Below are 20755 nucleotides of genomic sequence, written 5' to 3'. Positions count from 1 at the left end.
GCTATCGTATAAAACTATAAAATCAAATTTATGAAAATGGACTACCTTCTTCCTTAATATATTCTTCATTTATTTTCTTTTATACTTATCAATACATATTATAACGTATGGTATAATATTATGATTGTACATATTCGTCATCATAGAAAATAGAAATAAAATAATTATATAAGATGGTTTGGATATAATTCAATGAACTATACTATTTGATTTATATTAGGACTTGGTTAACTTTTAACTTATTTAAATTATCTTATTTAAAAGTGAAATGTATACAAATTAATTTTATGACAATATTCTAAATTTATGATTCACTTAAATTACCCATAAAAATAAATTTAAAAATTCACATATGATTCAGACTCTTAGCGACAACATATTTTATTTTTAATTTAAGGTTAATATTTTTAATGTTAAGAATATTTATTCATATATCTTTTAAGCAGAATAAATTTTAATAAAAATAAAAATATTACAAATTATAATTGGTTGTAGCCAGTTATTTTCTGATTAAAGTGTATTAGTGTATAAGTTTATTTTAAACCATTATTATCTGTATTGTATTTCATAGAAAATGAAGGGTATTTTTTAAAATGAATTCTAGAAAAATTAAATAGTATTGTTTTTTTAATGACTATTTCAGGACTAGAGATACACTCCAAAGAAATCTTTGAATTTTTAAAATCCCGTAAATATATAAAATTATATATGATAATTAAATTAAATTTAACTATACTTTTAAATCATATAAAATTGAATGAATATGGGTAAAAATATTCTAAGTAATAAAAGTAAAATGCCAAGAAATGCATTTTAATAATAATAAAATAAAAAAATGTCTATGTATAGTTTCATATTTTGTTAATTAGTTAATAGTTATTCGTTGTTCCTACACAAAATATTCCAATGAGTAGACATATGATTTTCATTATTATACTTCAAAATTCAACTAATTGTATATGTTGTTATTAAAGAATTTCCAAAACCATTTGAAAGTCAAAAAGATTTTGATAATAGGATCTTAATAAAAGGTGCGTATTTATTTAATTTATACAAGATTTATCTTTAGTTGGTCTAAATCCCTAAATCCCATATTATTGAGCTAGAATCAGCAATACAGTAGAACTTATGTTAGTTTGTTTTCATAAAGAAATAAACCCATAGGTGCAAATACTGTTTGAAATTTGAGGGGGATGGGTTGAATGCTGAAGCTCAGGTTTATACTGGATACTCTTATGATGCTTTACGTTTACGTCATAATAAAACCTCTAAAAAAAGTTCTCTTTACACTAGAAAAACATTTATCACTACATATAAACATACACAATACACATATTATTTTCATACTCATAACATCAATTATAGGTAGTTTTAAAATAATTACAATAATTGTATTCTCCTCTTAGTTTTACTGAAATTATTTAAAATATCTTCAAAATCAAGAACAATATCTTTTACTATATTTAGTATGCCCAAATCACTAAACTAGTTTTGAGCCATACTTGATCTGTATTTAATTTAAAACAATAAATAAAAAGTTTACTTTATTCACCTATTATATTTTAAGTAAATTGGATATAGTAGTTAATAATACAAAAAGTTTATATCAATTTTTTCTTGTATAATAAAATAATTTATTTAAAATTTTGTTTATGTATATATATATATTATATTGACACATTATGTTTATTTATCAAGTGTACAATCGTTATTTTGCAAAAAGAAGTAAGTCAATTATATTTATTATATATATATTTTTTATTCGGACATTTTGTTAATCCTTATAATAATTAATAAATATAAAATATTATTAATGTCATAATAATTAAAAATTATCTATTTCTTGCTTCGGTTATTTTTTGTTTGTGTATCATTAATTTCTTATTATAAAGTTAAGGCAAATAATTAAGTAAATAGTAAGTAGTCGATTTACTACAGGTTAACTGGATAAATTTTTTTATGGCATTAAATCCTTCATCTGCCATGTAAAATGATTTTCTTTTAAATCACGAAACAGATTTATTTAAGAGTTCCTCTTCATCTCACTAAGTCCTTATTCAAATTGTATATTTTATTCACTTTTTTGGTTAGAAGGATTTTTTTTAAAAATCGCTCATATTTAACAACATACATGTCTAGTTCACAAGCGATTAATTATTAATATCTAGTCTAATGTTACTTATTTTCTTTCATTAATTAAGTATAATCAGGCTTGTCAAAGATACTTTGAAATACATTTTTTTTTTAATGTGTAATTATAATAATATGTAATACGACTATTCGAGTAAAAGTATTTCCAATTTTATTAGAAAATACTAATTAATTTATTAATAATTTTAAAGTAGTAAAATATAATTTTTCAGTGTATCCAAGAATGTCAGAGGCATATAAGGAATATCAAGATAGAATTGAAAGTATTTGTAAGTATTTTCAACGTAATGAAAATTGTTTTATGCGCTTACTCAAATACCTTTAATATTAATTAGGAAATTACTTTAAATAGATACATAGTTAAATATTAATATTCAAATAAACGATTTAAAAAAAAGTTCTTAAAGTAACTGATAAATACGTAGATATTTTTTTAAGTTCAGGAAAAGTAATGGACTAATAGGAATTTTAATTTTTCAGTTTTCCCAGACCAAACTGAGATAAGTGCTGAAAATTATAATAACTACAAATTTCTTTGTAAGTTGTTTAAATTAACTAATTTCATATTTTTGTTTCAATTCTTATTATTTTTTCAGTTTGAAAATTGTTAATTATTACTGTATATATCATACATACATATAATAGTTAACTAACTAATTGAAATACTAATTTTTCTAAAAAGAATTACGACTAAAATCATCCATTTTCCAAAACTGTAAATATAATTATAGTTATTCATTTTTAAATGTGGTTCTAAATATCAATTTAATATTAAAATCATATTACAAATTTGAAATTCATATAAAATATAAATTTTCGAAAGAATTAAATATGTAATTTTATTTTTAAATTTAAATTTAAAAAAATATCAAATTAAAAAAAAAAGAATTAAAATAAATTACTCTTGTGGCTATCCAATAGTGAAAAAATGAAATATTATAACAGTACTGTTGATTGGTATAAGGATATCGTATTTATATATCTACCATTAAAGGTTCGTAAGTGTTGGATCGTAAAATTATATAAATGATTAGTACGTTTCTATTGTTAAAACTATAGTATAAAGAATTAAAGACTGATGTCGTGTGAGGTATACACGTCGCGTATTGTGAGACAATCTCCCACCATATATATATATATATATATATATATATATAAATTATTTAATACTACGTAATAGTAAGTATGCTATATGTTATTTAGCGGCAATTTCGCATCATAACCGTTAAACTAATAGTTGTTTTTTTAAAATTCATTTATTTCACATATTATTCAATATTGTATATTGATAATATGAAACATAAGTGTAAATATTTAAAAACGAGTAATGGCTATAAAATATTATTTTAATACATAAACGGGGTGGGGCAGTTTTTGAACCCATTGTTACTTATCGGTGTACGAAGGAGTACACTGGCCACGTTTCATGTCACGGACAATACTAAGTTTATCTGATAAAGTATACGTATATCATGTCTGTATTAGAGTATTTATTGTTACACAATCATTTATCGCTGTCTCCTTTTAGGGCTAAAACCAATATCTGAAATATCCTTCGTAGAATTTAAAAAAAGTAAGCGACAAAAACTATAATATTGTATTATCTGAAAAATTATGGTATCTGTTACGTTTTTTTTAGTTTATCCACAATTCAATCAACTACATAAAGAAATAAAATATTTGGCCACAGGTAAGTTTTTTAAATAAAAACATTTTATCATTATTATGAATTGGTCTTGCAAACATTCTTAGTGCCGACAGCACGTTGCGTTGACAGTGGCCGATTTATCCTTCCCATCTCTTCATCCTCACTATGTAGATTAGATACACAAAATTATACAATCTATAAAAATAATAATAATAATATTTTTGTGAAATATAATATATAAATTACCCTATGCTCAGCACTGTTATTTTTTAATAGACATAACACGTAAAGAAACAGTTCTTTGTGAATAAGTAAATTTTACCTTCACTAATGCAGCAGCTATTTTTTTTTACTCCCTTATACACGCAAATTGCTTTTATCATAAAGGGGACATACTAGTATTTAATCAAAATTTTGTTAAACCTGTTAGACGTACATTGTATACGAAAATAATATCTATATTATTATACATTCTTTTCTATATCTGCTATTCGACGAATACCTATTTATAGCTTGGCTTCTCTCTGATTTCTCTACACTTTGTTGCAAGTTCGAGTTTAGTTAGTCGACTTGTGACTTTTAATATAAGTTGTATTTGAACTGTAATAATCACGAAATGTATTGCTCGTGATTGGAAATCGTGCCAGTTTTTTTGAATGTAAAGTCACTAACAACCATTATCATAAGCGCAAAATATGATCCAAACGCAACCTAAAAGTGCAAAAATATATTACATTTATACAGTAGGTAGCGGATTTAAATAGGTGGCTAAGAAGCTTTAGCATTTCCGCTTTAGAATAAGTATTTAATATTATATTATATTTATTTATTTTTTATTAAATATCAATAAAACTGTTAATATTGTAATCAAATGCTATCTATAATTTTATTTAATCTATTTCTATTATGTAGGTACTCAAATGTATTAGTTTTTCGTCCATTTAACTTTTAGGTAAAAATTCAACAAAGTGAATTGTAAAATTGGTCTTTTAAATAGTGGTTGTATGATTTTGTATTATTAGTAGTCCTCATTCAATAGTATATCGTTCAAAGTTAGCTCAGCCCAGATGTTTAGTAGGTAACTAGTTAGTAGATTTGTTTTATTAAATAATATTAAATGCTATGGAAAAATCTACTTATATAGGGTGTCTCAAAAAGAACGCCATATTTGAAACTGCTATAGATCAAATTTATTTATGTAAAAAAAACAAAAAAAAACATCATTCTCTTCAGAAAAGGTTAAGTTTAAACATGAAAAATAATATTGGGCATATGCCCCCCTCTACTAGCCTTACACACGATTACTCGGTCGATGCAATTCTTCATCACCCGATCACACGTTGATATTTCGAATCTTTAAAATCCAACAAACTGGGTTGTTTAAACTCGTGACTTAGTATTTCCCCATAGGAAAAATCACTTGATGTCAAATCGCAAGATAGTGGTGGATAGGTTTTGTGTTTTGACGTGTTCTCTACGAACTTGATGAGGCAATATATGATCGGGCGATGAAAAATTTCATGGATTGAGTGATTACATGTAGGGTTAGTAGGAGGGGGAGGCATATTCCCGATATTATTTTTCATGTTTAAACTTCAACCTCTTCTGAAAAGAATGATGTTTTTTTTGTTGTTATTTTTACATAAATAAATTTGAATAAATTTGATCTATAGCAGTTTGAAATCCGGCGTTTTTTTTCGAGACACTAAACAAAAAAGGTTAATACAAAAAACAAAAGACTTAAAGATTGGATAACTAAATGTTTGCTAATCTCTGCGCATTGAAAAAATGAATTATCAAACTAAAACTATATTTTATTATAAAAACTAATTCTCTAAAATAGTACCGGAAATTATATGGAAACTAATAAATAACTAAATAAGCTAACAGGAGCTAAATACAGCGAAAATAATCAAATATTCAAAAATAAGCTAGAGAATAATGGTAAATTAATTAACCCTCAAGATAAACCTTGTAAAGCTACAAATGTTTTAAATAATTTTTTGATGGTGAATTTGTGTCAATTTTCTTTAAATACTTTTTTCTTTGAAAAATTAAAAAAACTGATGTATGAATAGTATCATAAATAATTTAAAAGATGAAACCACTGCTGGTTTTATTAAGTAACAGTAAAAATTTAAACCTAATATCTATTTATATTTCTAACCCTTTGTCATAAATTTTTAATTAAAGCCTAAAACATATATTCCCCAAACAATTCAAACTAGCGTTTGTAAAACCAATGTATAAAATAGGAAATAAAGAGAATATTTCAAAATATAGACCAATATCACTACTTTGCAATTGCTCTAAAATATTAGAAAAATTAGTATGTAAAATATGTACTTATTTTTTTCTTGCAAAATTAATATTGTTTTCAACTTGAAAGAAATCATATTAGGTGCACTTCATGTGGCTACGAAATGTATTTATAATAAACTTGATAATAATCAAAAAGTATTAGCAGTCTTTTTATTGGATCTAGTGAAAGCTTTCGATCCAGTTGACCACACTAAGCTATTAAACATTTTGACAAGATTTGGGATATAAAATGAAAGTTTTTATGGGTTTAAAAGCTTCTCAACAAATAGAAAAAAAATGTTATGCATAAACGGTATGTTTAGTAACAAGGTACTATCACCTACTTAATTATCACTCAAGTAGGTATTCGCTATACCCTTGATATACCCATGCTTCTTGCCGTGTTGATTCAGATACTTATTTTATTTTTCTTCTATTTAGCAGTGCAGTTGACGCTATTGACCCCCAAAGCTTGTCATTTTCATTATGTACCCCTGCTTACTATATAAGAAGCCACTGGCTTTTTAATTAAATTATCACACTTACCATATACATAGTAAATGCTTCGCCAGCTTAATAATTTATTTTAGTTTTTTTGCTCACCTAACTACTTAACTTAAACATTTAAATTTATTCTTTTTATGTTTTTGATTATATATTGTTTCACCATAATATGTACTGTACATCAATACTATTTGTTGTACGTTTTACACCCCATAAAGTGATGTGCTGCAAAAGTGCATCAAATAAGACAACAATTCTTTAATTCTTTAGTTATTATATTTATATATTTCATTATAATAGCAAAACTTTGATTATATGTTTGCAACCGTTAGATTACGAATATTAAGGTTATTTTTTTGAAATGTATCGAATAAAATAATAATAATAAATAATTAATGTTTTGATTAAAATATTTTAGTTCCCCATACAATATTCTTATATTAATATACTTCATTTAGGGTGCAATAAACGTCTATAAGTTATAAAATAATAGCATGTTAATAACGTATTTAAAAAACGATACGAGTGCATATTATGCCTTAAATATAATATTTTATTTCTTAGTTTTACTATTTCTTTGAAATTGAAAAAATTACAAAAATATTTATCATTAAATATTTAGATGTTTATTATCTATTTCATCACACATATTTTCATATTTAAATATATTTATAAATTGTTATTTTAGAAGTATCTTTGATAGATCAGCGTGACTACATGGTATTAATAAACAGTACGTTGTTATTTTTTGTAATTAATGTATTTTTTAATCGATTTAACATGTACACAATTTATATAGATACTATCTGAATAAAATCGAAATATTTTTCTGTGAAAATATTATTTAGTTTCGGCAAGCCCAGTTTTTGTTTTTTATTTTTTTTTATCTTAAAAATAATATAATATGTAGCACATAATACATTTATACATTTTTAGATTTACCAGGTGTATTTGAAACTTACCCATATTACAGCCAAAGAATGTTTATGAATGGTAATTTTATTAAATTTAACATAATATTTTCTATTTATTCCAAAATGATTTAAATATTTTAATTTAAAAGTTATTCATTATAATTATTTGAAGCGCTGGACATTAACTGGTTGGTTTTAGTTCATGATATCTTCTTTAACATAATTAGTTATGTTCAATGCGTGAAATAATCTAATCTATGTTAAAAACCTAAAGGAATTAGTATATTTTTTACTGCAAACATATTATTAATCATAAAAACTTCAGACTTCTGAGTGTCCATATTAGATTTATTATATGTATTTTGTATTTTGTATTTTGTGATATTAGATACATTTTCTATCAATTATTTCTTATCAATCTTTTATATTTCTTGCAATGCATAGTTTATAAATATAAAAAATTAGTACTAACTACTTAGTACCTAATTGTATGATTAATTTATTAATTTTAAGTTTATAGTTTATCTGAAAAAAACTAACTTACAATTTCTTTTCTAATTTAAGCTATTATTCTCACTAATTAACTTTTAACTAATTAAGTTAGAAATTTGGGAGTATAAGGTTAGGTTTGGTCCGCTTAGAAACCCAGAAACTAGTTTATATTATAACTAAGTTAGTTTTATGTTATTATAAGAGTAGATAACTTAACTTATCTACTTAGCTGAAAAAATAACCAACTAGCTCAGGTTTGTGATTATTTTTTTTTAATTGTTAACATTATTATCAAATATAAACTGTATACAATTTCATTAATTTATATATTTATAAACATGCATTTTAGATTTAAAAAATGTATAGAATAATAAAATAAATTTACTTTTCTATTAAACTTAATTGAAAAATTGTCTACTTTTCAATGAAACACAGGACTAGATGAAGAAGAATTCATTGATTTAAAAAGAAGTATCTACATATTTTCACTATTATTGTTTTATATTGGAATTGTTGAACTTACAATGCAATTTTGTGTGTGTTTGATAACTATTGATATTCGAAGATTTATGTTAATGTAGTTTGTATTTTCATTCCAACGTGCTATGACGATGAGGTATTATAAAAGTTATTTTATTTCTTAAACTATCATATTATACGATCTATACATTATTTTAATAAGTACAATAAGTAAATTTTTGTAATTTCTTAATTTTTTACACAAAGCTTTGAAACAAAGAGTCACTTGCTAAAGTGGCATTTTTATCTAGAATATTGTATTATAATAAAGCAACGGTACCATATTATTTATATGGTAAAGAAATCACAGGCATACTCCTATTGCTAACATACTTAAAACTTAGAAGTAGATTGTGGGGATTTAGATTATAGACAGATTATAGCTGTTATAGCGGTTATAGTTTTACTGTTCGCATATAGAGATTGAAATGGATAGTATTATTTGTAACATGCTGAGGAACATCTGTAATTAAACGAAAGTTTGTTGACTAGAAAGTTTTGAACTTTTTTTAATTTAATTTGTTTGGTAAACCCTCACATTTTTAAACCATACGCGCATATGCGATCTTTTAAATATTTATTTTAGTTTGCATGATAATTGATAAGTTTAGGTGATTAAACGGTACGCAAAATTACTCTAAATCTAGATGAATGGACCCAACAATGTTTAATAATAAGGATTGTATAATTTTTTAAATATTTTTTTGAATTTATTTTATCAATACACATAGAGTTGCAAGTAGGTGGCAATAAAAAATACAAATGATGATTGAATACTGAAACTATACCACATTAGTCTTTAAATTATTGTCATGATACACAAGTCACGATTATTATAACATTTTGAATAAATGTTATAAATATTATAAACCCTATAAAAGGATATAAGTATAAATTTGGTTAAAACACTGTTTTATGAACAATAATTTGACAGGTTGTTTAAATATACCTGTAGCCTGTAAAGAATATCAGTGACGATTATTAGATCTTTATGGGAAGATGAAATTGGTTCATTATAAGTGTAGTTTGGAACTAGGAAACTATAATTACTCTTTATTGAGGTGTACCAGCTTATTGCTTGTATTGAAGCTACATGGTAAATATGAACACAAATTATTTAAATGCGTTCAGTAAGATGGAATCTTATTATTAAAAAATATAAAGAAGCAGGATCTATTTTATTTTATGAAGAAGCCTGGGCTATATGTGATTGAGAGTTTGGTACATGTTCAATATTCTTTGCATTTGGGATATTTTGCTATTTTATCCATAAGTCAGTGTATTTGGTGTGTGATTGAGTGCCTACTGTGAAAACTAATTGTATATCTAATAAGATTGTTAGATAATTTGATAGATTTATTTTAGTAATACTTTTTCAAAGATTTTTAATATTAGAAGCAAGACAATTATCGGCCTGTTTGTATGATGATGGAATTCAGGCAGATTTTTTGGCTTGTTTATAGGATGTATCATATTTCTAATGAGGTTGGAAATAAGACAAGTAGAGAGATATAGTGATTATATGTCTACATGCGTTAGTAGCATATATGTTTTTTAAGAATAAATTCATAAATTGGTAATTGTTTAATTGAGACTATTGTATTAATTGATGAATTTCGTTAGTCATAAAAGGTTTCTATGTAAGTTTCATAATAAGTGATGACTGATAAATTAAGTGATTGTTAAATTATTTTATGTTTTAAGGTCATTGAAAATACGAGGCTTTAAGATTTGAGTATGACTAGAAAATACGCTGCCGTTAAGTAGAGTGGATATTAATAATTTTAAGTGCCCTCTTATTTTTTTAAAGAGTAGGTAGATTTAAGATAATTTAAGATTTTGTATATGGTTTTCAAAAACAAATCGTCGATTTTGGATGATGAAATTGACGAAATGATTGTCATAAGAGTTATTGCTAAGCTTCGTAATTGTTTTTAAAATTGAAAGCTAATTAAAATTACATGCACACATTTGATTTAATAATGATTATTCTAATACTTTTATTAATATTATTATAACCAAAAAATGCATGTTATGTCAACCCTCAAAGCATATTTGATATTTCATACTAAATATAAATGTTGTTATCATTAATATTTTCACGTAGTTATTACATTGAATGATACGCTGTATCAATGTATTAAAAGTTACCTATAGTCGGTTCGTTGGAACGGAAATTTAGTCCTAAATAAATGAACTTCATACTAATATTTTAATATAGTTATATAATTTTATTATAATATTTGGTAAACAAACAAATAAATGTTTTAAATATTTTTAATCACGGAATAAATCATAGTTCAATTTAAAATTTTAGTTTACATACAACAATGTGAAACGTATGCTGATTATAAAATCAGAATGCGGAATTTACGTAAGTTATTCTAAATATGTATGCTGTGTAGGTACTTACTTTATCAAAAAGTTTTGTTTTTTTTCTTTTCAAATTGCATCTTACTTAATGGTTTATATTAATTGTATTTAATTTATATTTATATAAGTAGTATCTAGTTGTAATACTCGTTATTGTTTAAATAAAAAACACACAATCTACTTAATTAACTTAGTGAACTTAATTATTATTTATAATAATTTTAGAAATAAAACCAATGACTAAAGAAGATGCTTTTAAGCTTAAAATATGTGAGTAGTCGTTAAGATTATTATTTATATTTATTAAACGATTATTTAAATCCTAACTATTGTGATTATATTTTTGTAATACTTTATTCCGACGATCCAAATGAGTTGTTAAAAATAATTTTTATATACTATACATTTATATTTGAAATCTATTGTTGGTGGTTGTAAAGAACTTAAGATACCTACATAACCACATTAGTTTGTTATAACTAGAGTTTAGGTTGTGGAGATTAAACCACACTAATAAAATAAAATATAAACTGAAGGAAACTTATAGGATAATGTCTTATTGGATTAATTTATGTCATTTTTTAAATAGTTTTCAAAATAAAAATTCATTATACAGCAAAAATCATAAAAAATATACATACTTCAAAATTCAAAATATTCATAAAGATTAAACAGTTTTAGAGACTGAACTACAAAGTAATCAAGAACTATATATGGAACTTATGCGTTGATTAAATACGATTTCAGATATCACGTAGTTATTGAGTGTTCCTTTATAATTGTAACAGCATTGAGACTAAATTTATATTTTCACTAAAAATAAATGTATTGGAAATATACTCGCATTAAATAAAAATAAAGATAACACTCAATCACACTTTTCAAGCCAAGAGTTAATATATTATATTATATATATATTTTTTTAAGAGTGACAATTTATTAAATTCGTTTACTTTTGTTTTATCTGTTGTTTTTGTCATGTGTGCGTGTTTGTATTATGCTTTATGTTAAACTCGATAAATCAGCGGTAGAAACTTTTGAAATAATTAAAAAAGCATTTGAAGATGAAGAAATGGGAAGATTGACAACCATCACAGTGGAGATCAGTAACATCACCAAGACCCGATGTTAATAACTTTTATTTCATTTTAAAGAGCTAGTTTATTATGAATTATTTTTAACTGGTAAAATGATTTATTAGACTTAATACTATAAACATTTTTTAATTAAATTGCGAGAAAAAATTCGAATTGGCTATTTGAAAAAGTGTGGTGCTTGATCGTGGTTTTTACACCATGACAACGAACCACAACAAATCCCACTCAATCAACAAATTTTTAGATGGTATATAAATTATAGTGATATGTCATCTTCACCACTCGTCAGACGTTGCTCCTTGTGGCTTTTATTTCTAAAAAACAACGATTCGATAAAATTGAAACAATAAAAATAAATACGAGGGATCAACTCAAACAAAATAATGTTGAAGACTTCCAATATTGCTTCAAAATTGACAAATATCTTGAGATAAGTGCCTACATTGGGTGTGAATACTTAGAAGGGGACTAATATTTAAAAATGTATTTGAATTCGAATCGATTATATTAAACCATTACACATTAGCTCTAGCTATACAAATAATGATAATAAACCAGAAAAATAAAGGTGATGTCTCAACTAAGATTCAACGACAGAATAACAAAAAGTAAAATTAAATGGTAGTGAAAAATATCCTCTTCCGTAGCAGGAAGACAAGAACGACAAAAATTCATAACAACAACAGTGAACAACGCATAGATCATACAAAAAATACAGACAACAATATATATAACAAATATAACATTAAGAAGAAGAATTAGTTAATTTTGCAAAGTACCCAAAGACAATAATATAGAATAAAATTATAAATAATAATAAAAATAATAAAGATTTCAGTTGTAATTAAAATTAATTATACATTTTATAACAACATTAATCAAGTTGGTTTACACAGAAGACTAGAAGACTATTTGGTATAAAAATCTAAAAAATTTAAAATATTGACATAAATATACGAGTTCACTATTACACTGAAAATATGAAAAATCAGAATTGGTCATTGTTAAAAGAAAAAATAGGGTTGAACATGCTTCGTAAATCACTCTGTTTCAAATGTGGATATTATTACATAATTAATATTAATAACTTACTACATTGAACTATTTAAGAGACGATTTAAAAAAAAATATTTCAAAATAATGAATTTATTAAACGTACGTTATCGTAACATAATTATATATTTATTTTTTCAGCCGTTCCGAGAGAATTCGAAAAAGATTATGAAACGTATTTTGAATTGCTGGAAAGTAATTGATTATCTTATATTTTATCTAGAATACGGAACAGGGGCGCAATTTATCAAATAACCAGAGTGTGCTGGAGCACCTCTATTTTTATATGATGTTATCTTATCGTTATGGATATCTGTTGCTATTAAAATCTAAAATAACATGAAACAATTTGAGGGTGCTAATTTCAAAATTGGGGAGAAGGGTGCTTAACATACTTGAGCTCCCCTAAATTGCGCCTATGATACGGAAATATATTTTTATTTTTTTTTTTAATATTTAATTATATTTAATATTATTATATATATTGTATAAAATAATAAACTATTTTTTATTTTATGGTGTATTTAAATATAATACCCAAACTACAACATACATATCGAATGTTAGATTTTCAGGTTAATAATATTTTATTAAATATATATATATATATATATATGTAATATGTATATTATATAAGATGGATAAGTGATTGCCGCTCTACTGTACAATAAGTGTTGAGTGGGTTATTACTTTATCAGTAATATTAAAATGTGAACGACCGGTAATTATATCGAAAATTTATATTGGCTGAAACTGCTTTCCACATCAAATGATGTGTTGGAGCATATTTAAATGACGTGATTTGTCTCGGATTTAAAGTACAAGAACTTAATATTAACATATTTTTCTTCTGTTTTATAATCACCGTTTATAATGTTAGACATTTTTAGAAAGGTTTTAAATCTCTTATTCTTCTTTAGTATTAAGTTCATTTTAGTTTAATTAAGTAGTATATTTTCGATAATTCGACAAATAAACTATTAATTATAGACTTTTATTAAATAAATACCAGTTAAAATTAACAAGATACTCAACAATTTATATATATGCAATTATGTGCATTATGTTCAAAATATGCAAAGATATGCAAAAAAAAATTGTACTATTTAATCAAGAATAAGCCAAATCGTGGACATAACTGACAACCAATCTATTTGGACTAAAGAAAAAAACATGCAAATGCATAGAAACCCTAGTCCTAGTTATGAGTTATGACTATGTTATGAATATGGTCCCCGTTAATAATATTATCCACTACTAAATATCACCTTTTTTAGTCAATGTTATACGCTTAAGCTTATTATTATAAAAGATTAAGTATATTTTCAGGTTCACACATTGGCAAGGTCTTATTTAATCGTTCTTATATAAATATGTTATTACATTTATATTTATACGTATAAGTTGATACATTTATTACAATTGACTAATTTATTACAATTTTAAAATTTACGTAAGTTTAGAACGGCGTGTATGATACACCTATCGTCTATAAAAATGAAAACACATAATTTATGACTTTATGTAGAATTAATAAACTAAAAAACTTGTTATTTATAGGTTCTCAGAAACAAATTCAAAACTATAAAGATGATCCCATCTTACATCAGAAGGATTCTTTATTTTTTATTGGTAACTTTTTAATAATTATTTTGTTTATACTTTTAAAGCATACCTAACATAATAAGTAAATTTCTAATTTTCTTCAATTCAGTATAAAAAATCAGTTTCATACTATGTTTAAATAAAATACAAAAATATATATGTATACCTAAATATCTGTATTCTGTATTAATAGCTACCTAAGCATATTTAGTTTTTTAATATTGTTATAAAGTATACGTATTACAAAACTATCAACAGAGTTGGAGTAGTAACGTTACGCAAATTAAAAATTACCGTTACAAAATTAATATTAAAAAGTAACTTTTATGACGTAACACTATTATATATAACAAAATGGTTATCTACTTTATACCTTTTTATATTCTGAGCGGAGCGATGAATGTAATTATTTAACAATGATAAGTATTTTGTGTGTGTGTGCTTATGTAAAGTACACGATAAGTAGTTGATAAAATGTTAACTTTGAGGGTTGTATGTTTTTCATAGAAATTTGAATCAAGTTTGTACTTTAAAGGAGTTAAAATTAAAAACTTCTAGTACTTTTTTTATAAATTAGAAAAGCAAAAACAAAAAAAATTAAGAACAACGGAAATTTTCAAGTAAATCTAATTTTTGACAAAATCGATTTTATTTTTTTAGTGTAACTATGGGTGCTTGAGATTCAGATCAAATTTTAAAATCATCATTTTGTGCTAAGGATAAAATTTTCAAAATATTTCGTCTCCTTTTGAGAGGTATTTATTAAATTTTTTATTCATACGCAATATTTTCGGAAAAAATTGAAACGACTTGCTAAAATACTAAAAGTAAAATAATTAGTTTTATATCAAAACCATATATTATGAAATATACTTGATATAAACTGACTGATCGTTTCGGCTCAGAATCGTTTTTTGTAGTAAAGCCTGAAGGTAATATTTTTTTTAAATATGATTATAATTGTTCGTATATTTTTAGAAATTGTAGAATCATTTTAGTTTATTATAATACTGTAGTAAATATTTATATCGATCAACATGTTATATAAAAAAAAAGGTTAACTATAAAAAATTCTGTTGATACTACCAATTACCATATAACAAATCGAAAGTCCAGGAGAATATCATGGTAACCTCTTAAAAATGTTTAAAACATAACATATATATGGAAAATAATAAATACAGAAATCAGCATACGTTTAATACGTTATATTAAATTATATCTATATCGACTTTAAAATCATTTTTAGGGTCAAAAATTGCCAAAAAACAAGTAATAGCATTTAACAAAACCAGGCACACAATTTTCAAATTTAGTAAGTTACGTTGTGAGTTCCTATATAAGTATGTCATATACTCATATTATTCTGCTACTACTATAATAATGAGTTGTTAATTTAAGAAAAAAATTAGTTCTGTTTAGAAAATCCTAAATTACCATAAAATAAAATAAATTCATAATCACCTTTTTATGTTAATACTAACTACATTATTCAATGTACATAATGTATAAATTATATTTAATTGCCATTTTCTTATTTAATGTAATTTATCTTATTTCCATTGTTTTAAATACGATTATAATTCGTAACAAAGACGATTTCTTGAAAAATTTTTTAACTTGTTTCATCGTTGAAATACCTACCAAGAACTATTTTTGTTGCGTTTCATTGGTTTTTAGTTTTTATGTATGTTTCCAATTTACACATAGTCTTCAACTCCAAATTTAACTATTATTTACCCATTTTATTTATAATTTTTCATTAACTCCACATTTAAGAATATTTAAATTATTTTATATATTATTTTGAATGCATGTATTTATGATTAATTTTGTATGTAATTTTTTTTAGTTCATCCATGTGCATTTGAAAATTATGAAAATTACAAAAAAAGGATAAACGTATTTCGAGAAGGTAAGTAAACTTTTAATATATATAACCGATTTTAATTATATATTGATATTTTAATAGTTAATCAAGGTTATTAGGAGTTATAAAATATATTCTATGTTGTATGCACTTTTGACCCTACTGATCCTAGAATATATTACAGCTTTCATTGAACATACGTTTTGAAAAATATAAAATGTATCACTATAATTAAGAATGAACTTAACATTATTGAGTGAATAACTTTGTTTTATTGCATTTATTGAACCTTTTATAAGGAGTAAATATTTGTGTCGATGAAAGGGGTAATACACGAATACACGATAGATATAAAAATACAAAACTAAACTACAAGAACTTGAAAGTCGTGAAAAATAACAAAAGTGGATACGTTCATCACGTTCGATAACTAAAATCAGTATATTTATAATTATTTTTATAATATATACACTATACAGTAAATGTATAAATGATAAAAATTAGTTTTGATTTCAGATTATGATTTTAGAGATTCAGAAAACATTGAATCTGATGAACTTGAAAATTTCAGATCATGTAAGTAGATAAGGTTAATTAATCTGTCACTTATTGTTTTTCTTTTTGTGAGTTTATGTGTGTGTGCGTGTGATTTATACTAAAAGATTGCTTTGTATGATGATGATTTACGATAAAAAAAAATTGATCTAGATGGTATTTTTAAGAGACCAGAATTAAAAATCCCCAGTATCGGGTAAAACCTTTACTTAAAATGTTCACAAATGTTTATATAAGCATTTTATATACATGAAAAAATATTTCAAAATATTTTGAAGCTGAGTTTTTTATAAACATTTTACAGTATAAATAAAAACCGTCGAAAAAAATTGTTTACTATAGTTAAAAAAAAATTGAAAGTTTAATACAAGGTTTCTTATAAATTTTTTATACACCAATCAAAAATATCAAAGATACCTAGTCACAATATTTCATAAGTGATTTCAGTTGAAATCCTGACAAAATTTGTCAAAATTGTGAAAATTTGAAAAAAATAATAGTTTAAAATGTTTAAATTAATTTATTTGATTTTTTTTTTGTAATAATTTAAAAATGTTATTTGTGGAGACTTACCTATAACGTATATTATTATATTTTATTCACGTAATGGCATTTTCAAATGCAATGTTTTTAACAAAATATAACGCAACCTAACATAGTAGAAACTAGTAATAGTAAGATTAATTAATTTAATATATTATATTATTATAATTATTATGGATTGATGGACTGTCTTTGTTTAAATTGTTTATAATTGTTTTTCGTATACAATTTAAATTTAACAGATGCATTTTAATGATGAAGTACACTTAACTCAGTTAACTCCTAAAGCTGCATAGTAAAGTGCATAATGATAATCTACTTAACCCCCTTTTTACAAAAATGTTTATATCTTATAAATAATACAAAATAAAACGCTCCCAATCATTTAAAACTTTAAAAGTATATTTTAAAGAACAGTATATAAGTGATTAAACTTTTTTATAATGAAAATAAAACATGCCAATGTGTGCATGAGTGCATGTGTGTGTGTTGATATTTTTATAACAAAATGTAAAGATGATTTAGATAAAACTTAATAGAATTAAAGATATTTAAATATTATTTTACTTGTCTAGTTATACAACCATTAACAAAGGAAGAATTTATGGATTTAAAATTGAGTAATACTTTTTTAAATATTTAATTTAGTTCATTTTTTTTTTTTTATAATTCAAGCGTTCGATAGAATATTAATGTATACTAGCATGATGTGATAAAAATACATGAAACATTTTAAGCACATATTTTATGTAAAAAATATTTCACATAAAAGTGTAATAACAATATACATTTTCAAAATAATGGATTATTACATAACGTAATAATAGTTAATAATACTTAATACCAATACATATTTTGTTATTTCTGACATTGCATCCAATAGAAACATTTTTATTTTAGGATTTCCAAAACTAAGTGAAACACATGAAGATTACCTAAAAAGATTCACGACATATGGTGAGTTAATTAAAACGATTAACAAAGAAAGAATTTACGGTTTTAAAATTGAGTAATACTTTTTTAAATATTTAATTTTGTTCAATTTTTTTTATAATTCAAGCGTTTGATAGAATATTAATGTGTACTAGCATGATGTGATAAAAATACACAAAACATTTTAAGCATATATATGTATCTAAAAAAAAGTTCACATAAAAATATAACAACAATAATTTTTTAAAATAATAGATTATTACATAACGTAATAATACTAATACACATTGTATTATATCTGATATTACCTACTATAATAGAAACATTTTTATTTTAGGATTTGATAAGGAAATTGAAACAACAAATAAGAATGAAAATCTATTCCGGAGATATAGTGAGTTAATTAAAATATACTATATAGTTAATATTTATATTTATTAGGTAATGTTTTACTCGTTTATTGTAATAAAAGTTGACTACGTAAATTATAAATTATTAATACAATGAAATAATTTATTAACTATAAGTATCGATAACACAATTACAGACATACAATTAACAATTTTAAACAATCCATACATTCAGCTGTTCAATATTTTTAAACATGGTAAGTAATTTTAACTAGACACATCCTTAAATTATGCTTTTTAAAAGGATTATATTAGATGAGTCATAAGACTTAAATGTGTAGAGATTGTATTATGTAGAGAAAAGTTTGATAAAAATAATAATTTATCGTATAATGGATATTGGATGGTAAGGGACCAAGAGAAAAGCAGAGGACACTAAACCTATTTGAAAATCTATTATGTAAAATAGTTACACATGAAGATAAGATTAGAATTTAGCTATGAAACAGAATAATTGTAAAATAAATTAGTTTAATAAGCAACAAGCAAAAATAAAATCTTTAAACGTTTTATTTTTAGTTAATATACATCTTAGTCATTTAAAAACATTATGCTTCGACTATCATAATACCATTATTATTATTATTATTATACAACTTTTATTGTTTAGTATCTTATATTTATTATGATAGAGATTAGGCATAATTGCTAAGGAGTGTGCAAAATGTCAAGACATAATCGTCCACGATAAAGATTCAATTTAGTGCTCCATTTGTAATAACAAGTTATTAAACTTTTGTTGTGCTGGTTAAAATGAAAATAATTTCAAAAAATTATCAAATAACTCAAACAAGAAATTTATAAAATAAAAATGTGATACTGCTACTAAAACAAAACAACTATTCAAAGTGTAATTTTATTGGATACCAAATTTGAAGAGTTGGTTAATTTTATAAACTTTGTGGGAAACCAATATGACAAATTAAAAAAAAAAAACTCTTGCCAAGTCAGAGATAGGCATATAAACATTCTTGATTTTCAATTTTTAGAAATTTATTAATTGTATACAATATGTATGTATAATGTATTTTATTTTAATTTTCATTTAGTGAGGTAGATCTTTGAAACCGGAGAGCGGATTTTGTTGTTTGGGGTCTTGTTAGATTCACATTGGCTAGGTGAAGTGCAGTGAAGATTTTTAATCTTTTCAGAACTTTATTTTTTATAGTTAATTCACAAGTCATAACAGAACTTCAACAAAAATTAAAACACATTTTATTGGGCGGTTTTTTTTATGTTTTTCAGCTTTATAGCTTTATAGTGAATTAATTATTGAAGATAAAGTTCTGAAAATCTTCACAGTAATTCTCCTAGACAGTGTGAATCTAATAACAAAATCCGTTATCCAATTTCGGTAATCTACCAGACTAAATGAAAATCTAGCAAAAAATAACTATGTTTATGAACATTTTTAATCTCACATTTTGTATCTACTTGATAATTCCTTTTTAATAAGCTATCAACCAACTTTTTAGCTATAACATTTTTGGAGAAAAGTTAAAAAATAGAAATTCCGGGATTGTTCACGCCGACGTTTTTGTGGATTCAAATCATTATACAACTTGGGTGTGATATCGGATCCCTCTCATTAATATTTTATGTTAAAGCTAGCTTAATTACCCACCTATTCATTACAATTGAGTTACATTTTTTATCATTTTTCTAATTAGTTTAGTTAGAAGATTTAAAAATTCAGACTTTTTCCATTTCAATAATCATACTTAATTGATTAAAAATCAAGAAAGTAATACTGATAAAGTTGATTATATACGTTAAGGTATTGATCA

At 24.0% G+C, this 20755-nt stretch overlaps 1 protein-coding gene across 4 annotated transcripts in view; it reads left to right on the top strand.

Annotated features, from left to right (window-relative positions):
• Positions 1-20755, top strand: part of LOC132931772 (uncharacterized) — a 130789-nt gene that overhangs the window by 31404 nt on the left and 78630 nt on the right. For 3 of the 4 annotated variants that reach the window (XR_009662777.1, XM_060997759.1, XM_060997761.1), the window contains 21 exons: positions 644-688; positions 975-1031; positions 1699-1725; positions 2364-2420; positions 2632-2688; positions 3680-3724; positions 3791-3841; positions 7293-7337; positions 7541-7597; positions 8446-8481; positions 10847-10903; positions 11128-11172; positions 13194-13247; positions 14613-14684; positions 15907-15972; positions 16510-16572; positions 17032-17103; positions 18201-18245; positions 18526-18582; positions 18896-18952; positions 19106-19165. Coding sequence is in view for 3 of the 4 variants with exons in the window: in XM_060997759.1 (XP_060853742.1) it covers positions 644-688; positions 975-1031; positions 1699-1725; positions 2364-2420; positions 2632-2688; positions 3680-3724; positions 3791-3841; positions 7293-7337; positions 7541-7597; positions 8446-8481; positions 10847-10903; positions 11128-11172; positions 13194-13247; positions 14613-14684; positions 15907-15972; positions 16510-16572; positions 17032-17103; positions 18201-18245; positions 18526-18582; positions 18896-18952; positions 19106-19165 (1125 nt within the window). In the remaining variant the exon portion in view is untranslated. The remainder of the gene's footprint in view (positions 1-643; positions 689-974; positions 1032-1698; positions 1726-2363; positions 2421-2631; positions 2689-3679; positions 3725-3790; positions 3842-7292; positions 7338-7540; positions 7598-8445; positions 8482-10846; positions 10904-11127; positions 11173-13193; positions 13248-14612; positions 14685-15906; positions 15973-16509; positions 16573-17031; positions 17104-18200; positions 18246-18525; positions 18583-18895; positions 18953-19105; positions 19166-20755) is intronic. The other variant, XM_060997760.1, reaches the window with a different exon arrangement.

The sequence above is a fragment of the Rhopalosiphum padi genome, chromosome 1 (genome assembly GCF_020882245.1).
Source record: "Rhopalosiphum padi isolate XX-2018 chromosome 1, ASM2088224v1, whole genome shotgun sequence".
NCBI lineage: Eukaryota > Metazoa > Arthropoda > Insecta > Hemiptera > Aphididae > Rhopalosiphum > Rhopalosiphum padi.
This window is presented reverse-complemented; position numbering and strand designations above follow the sequence as displayed.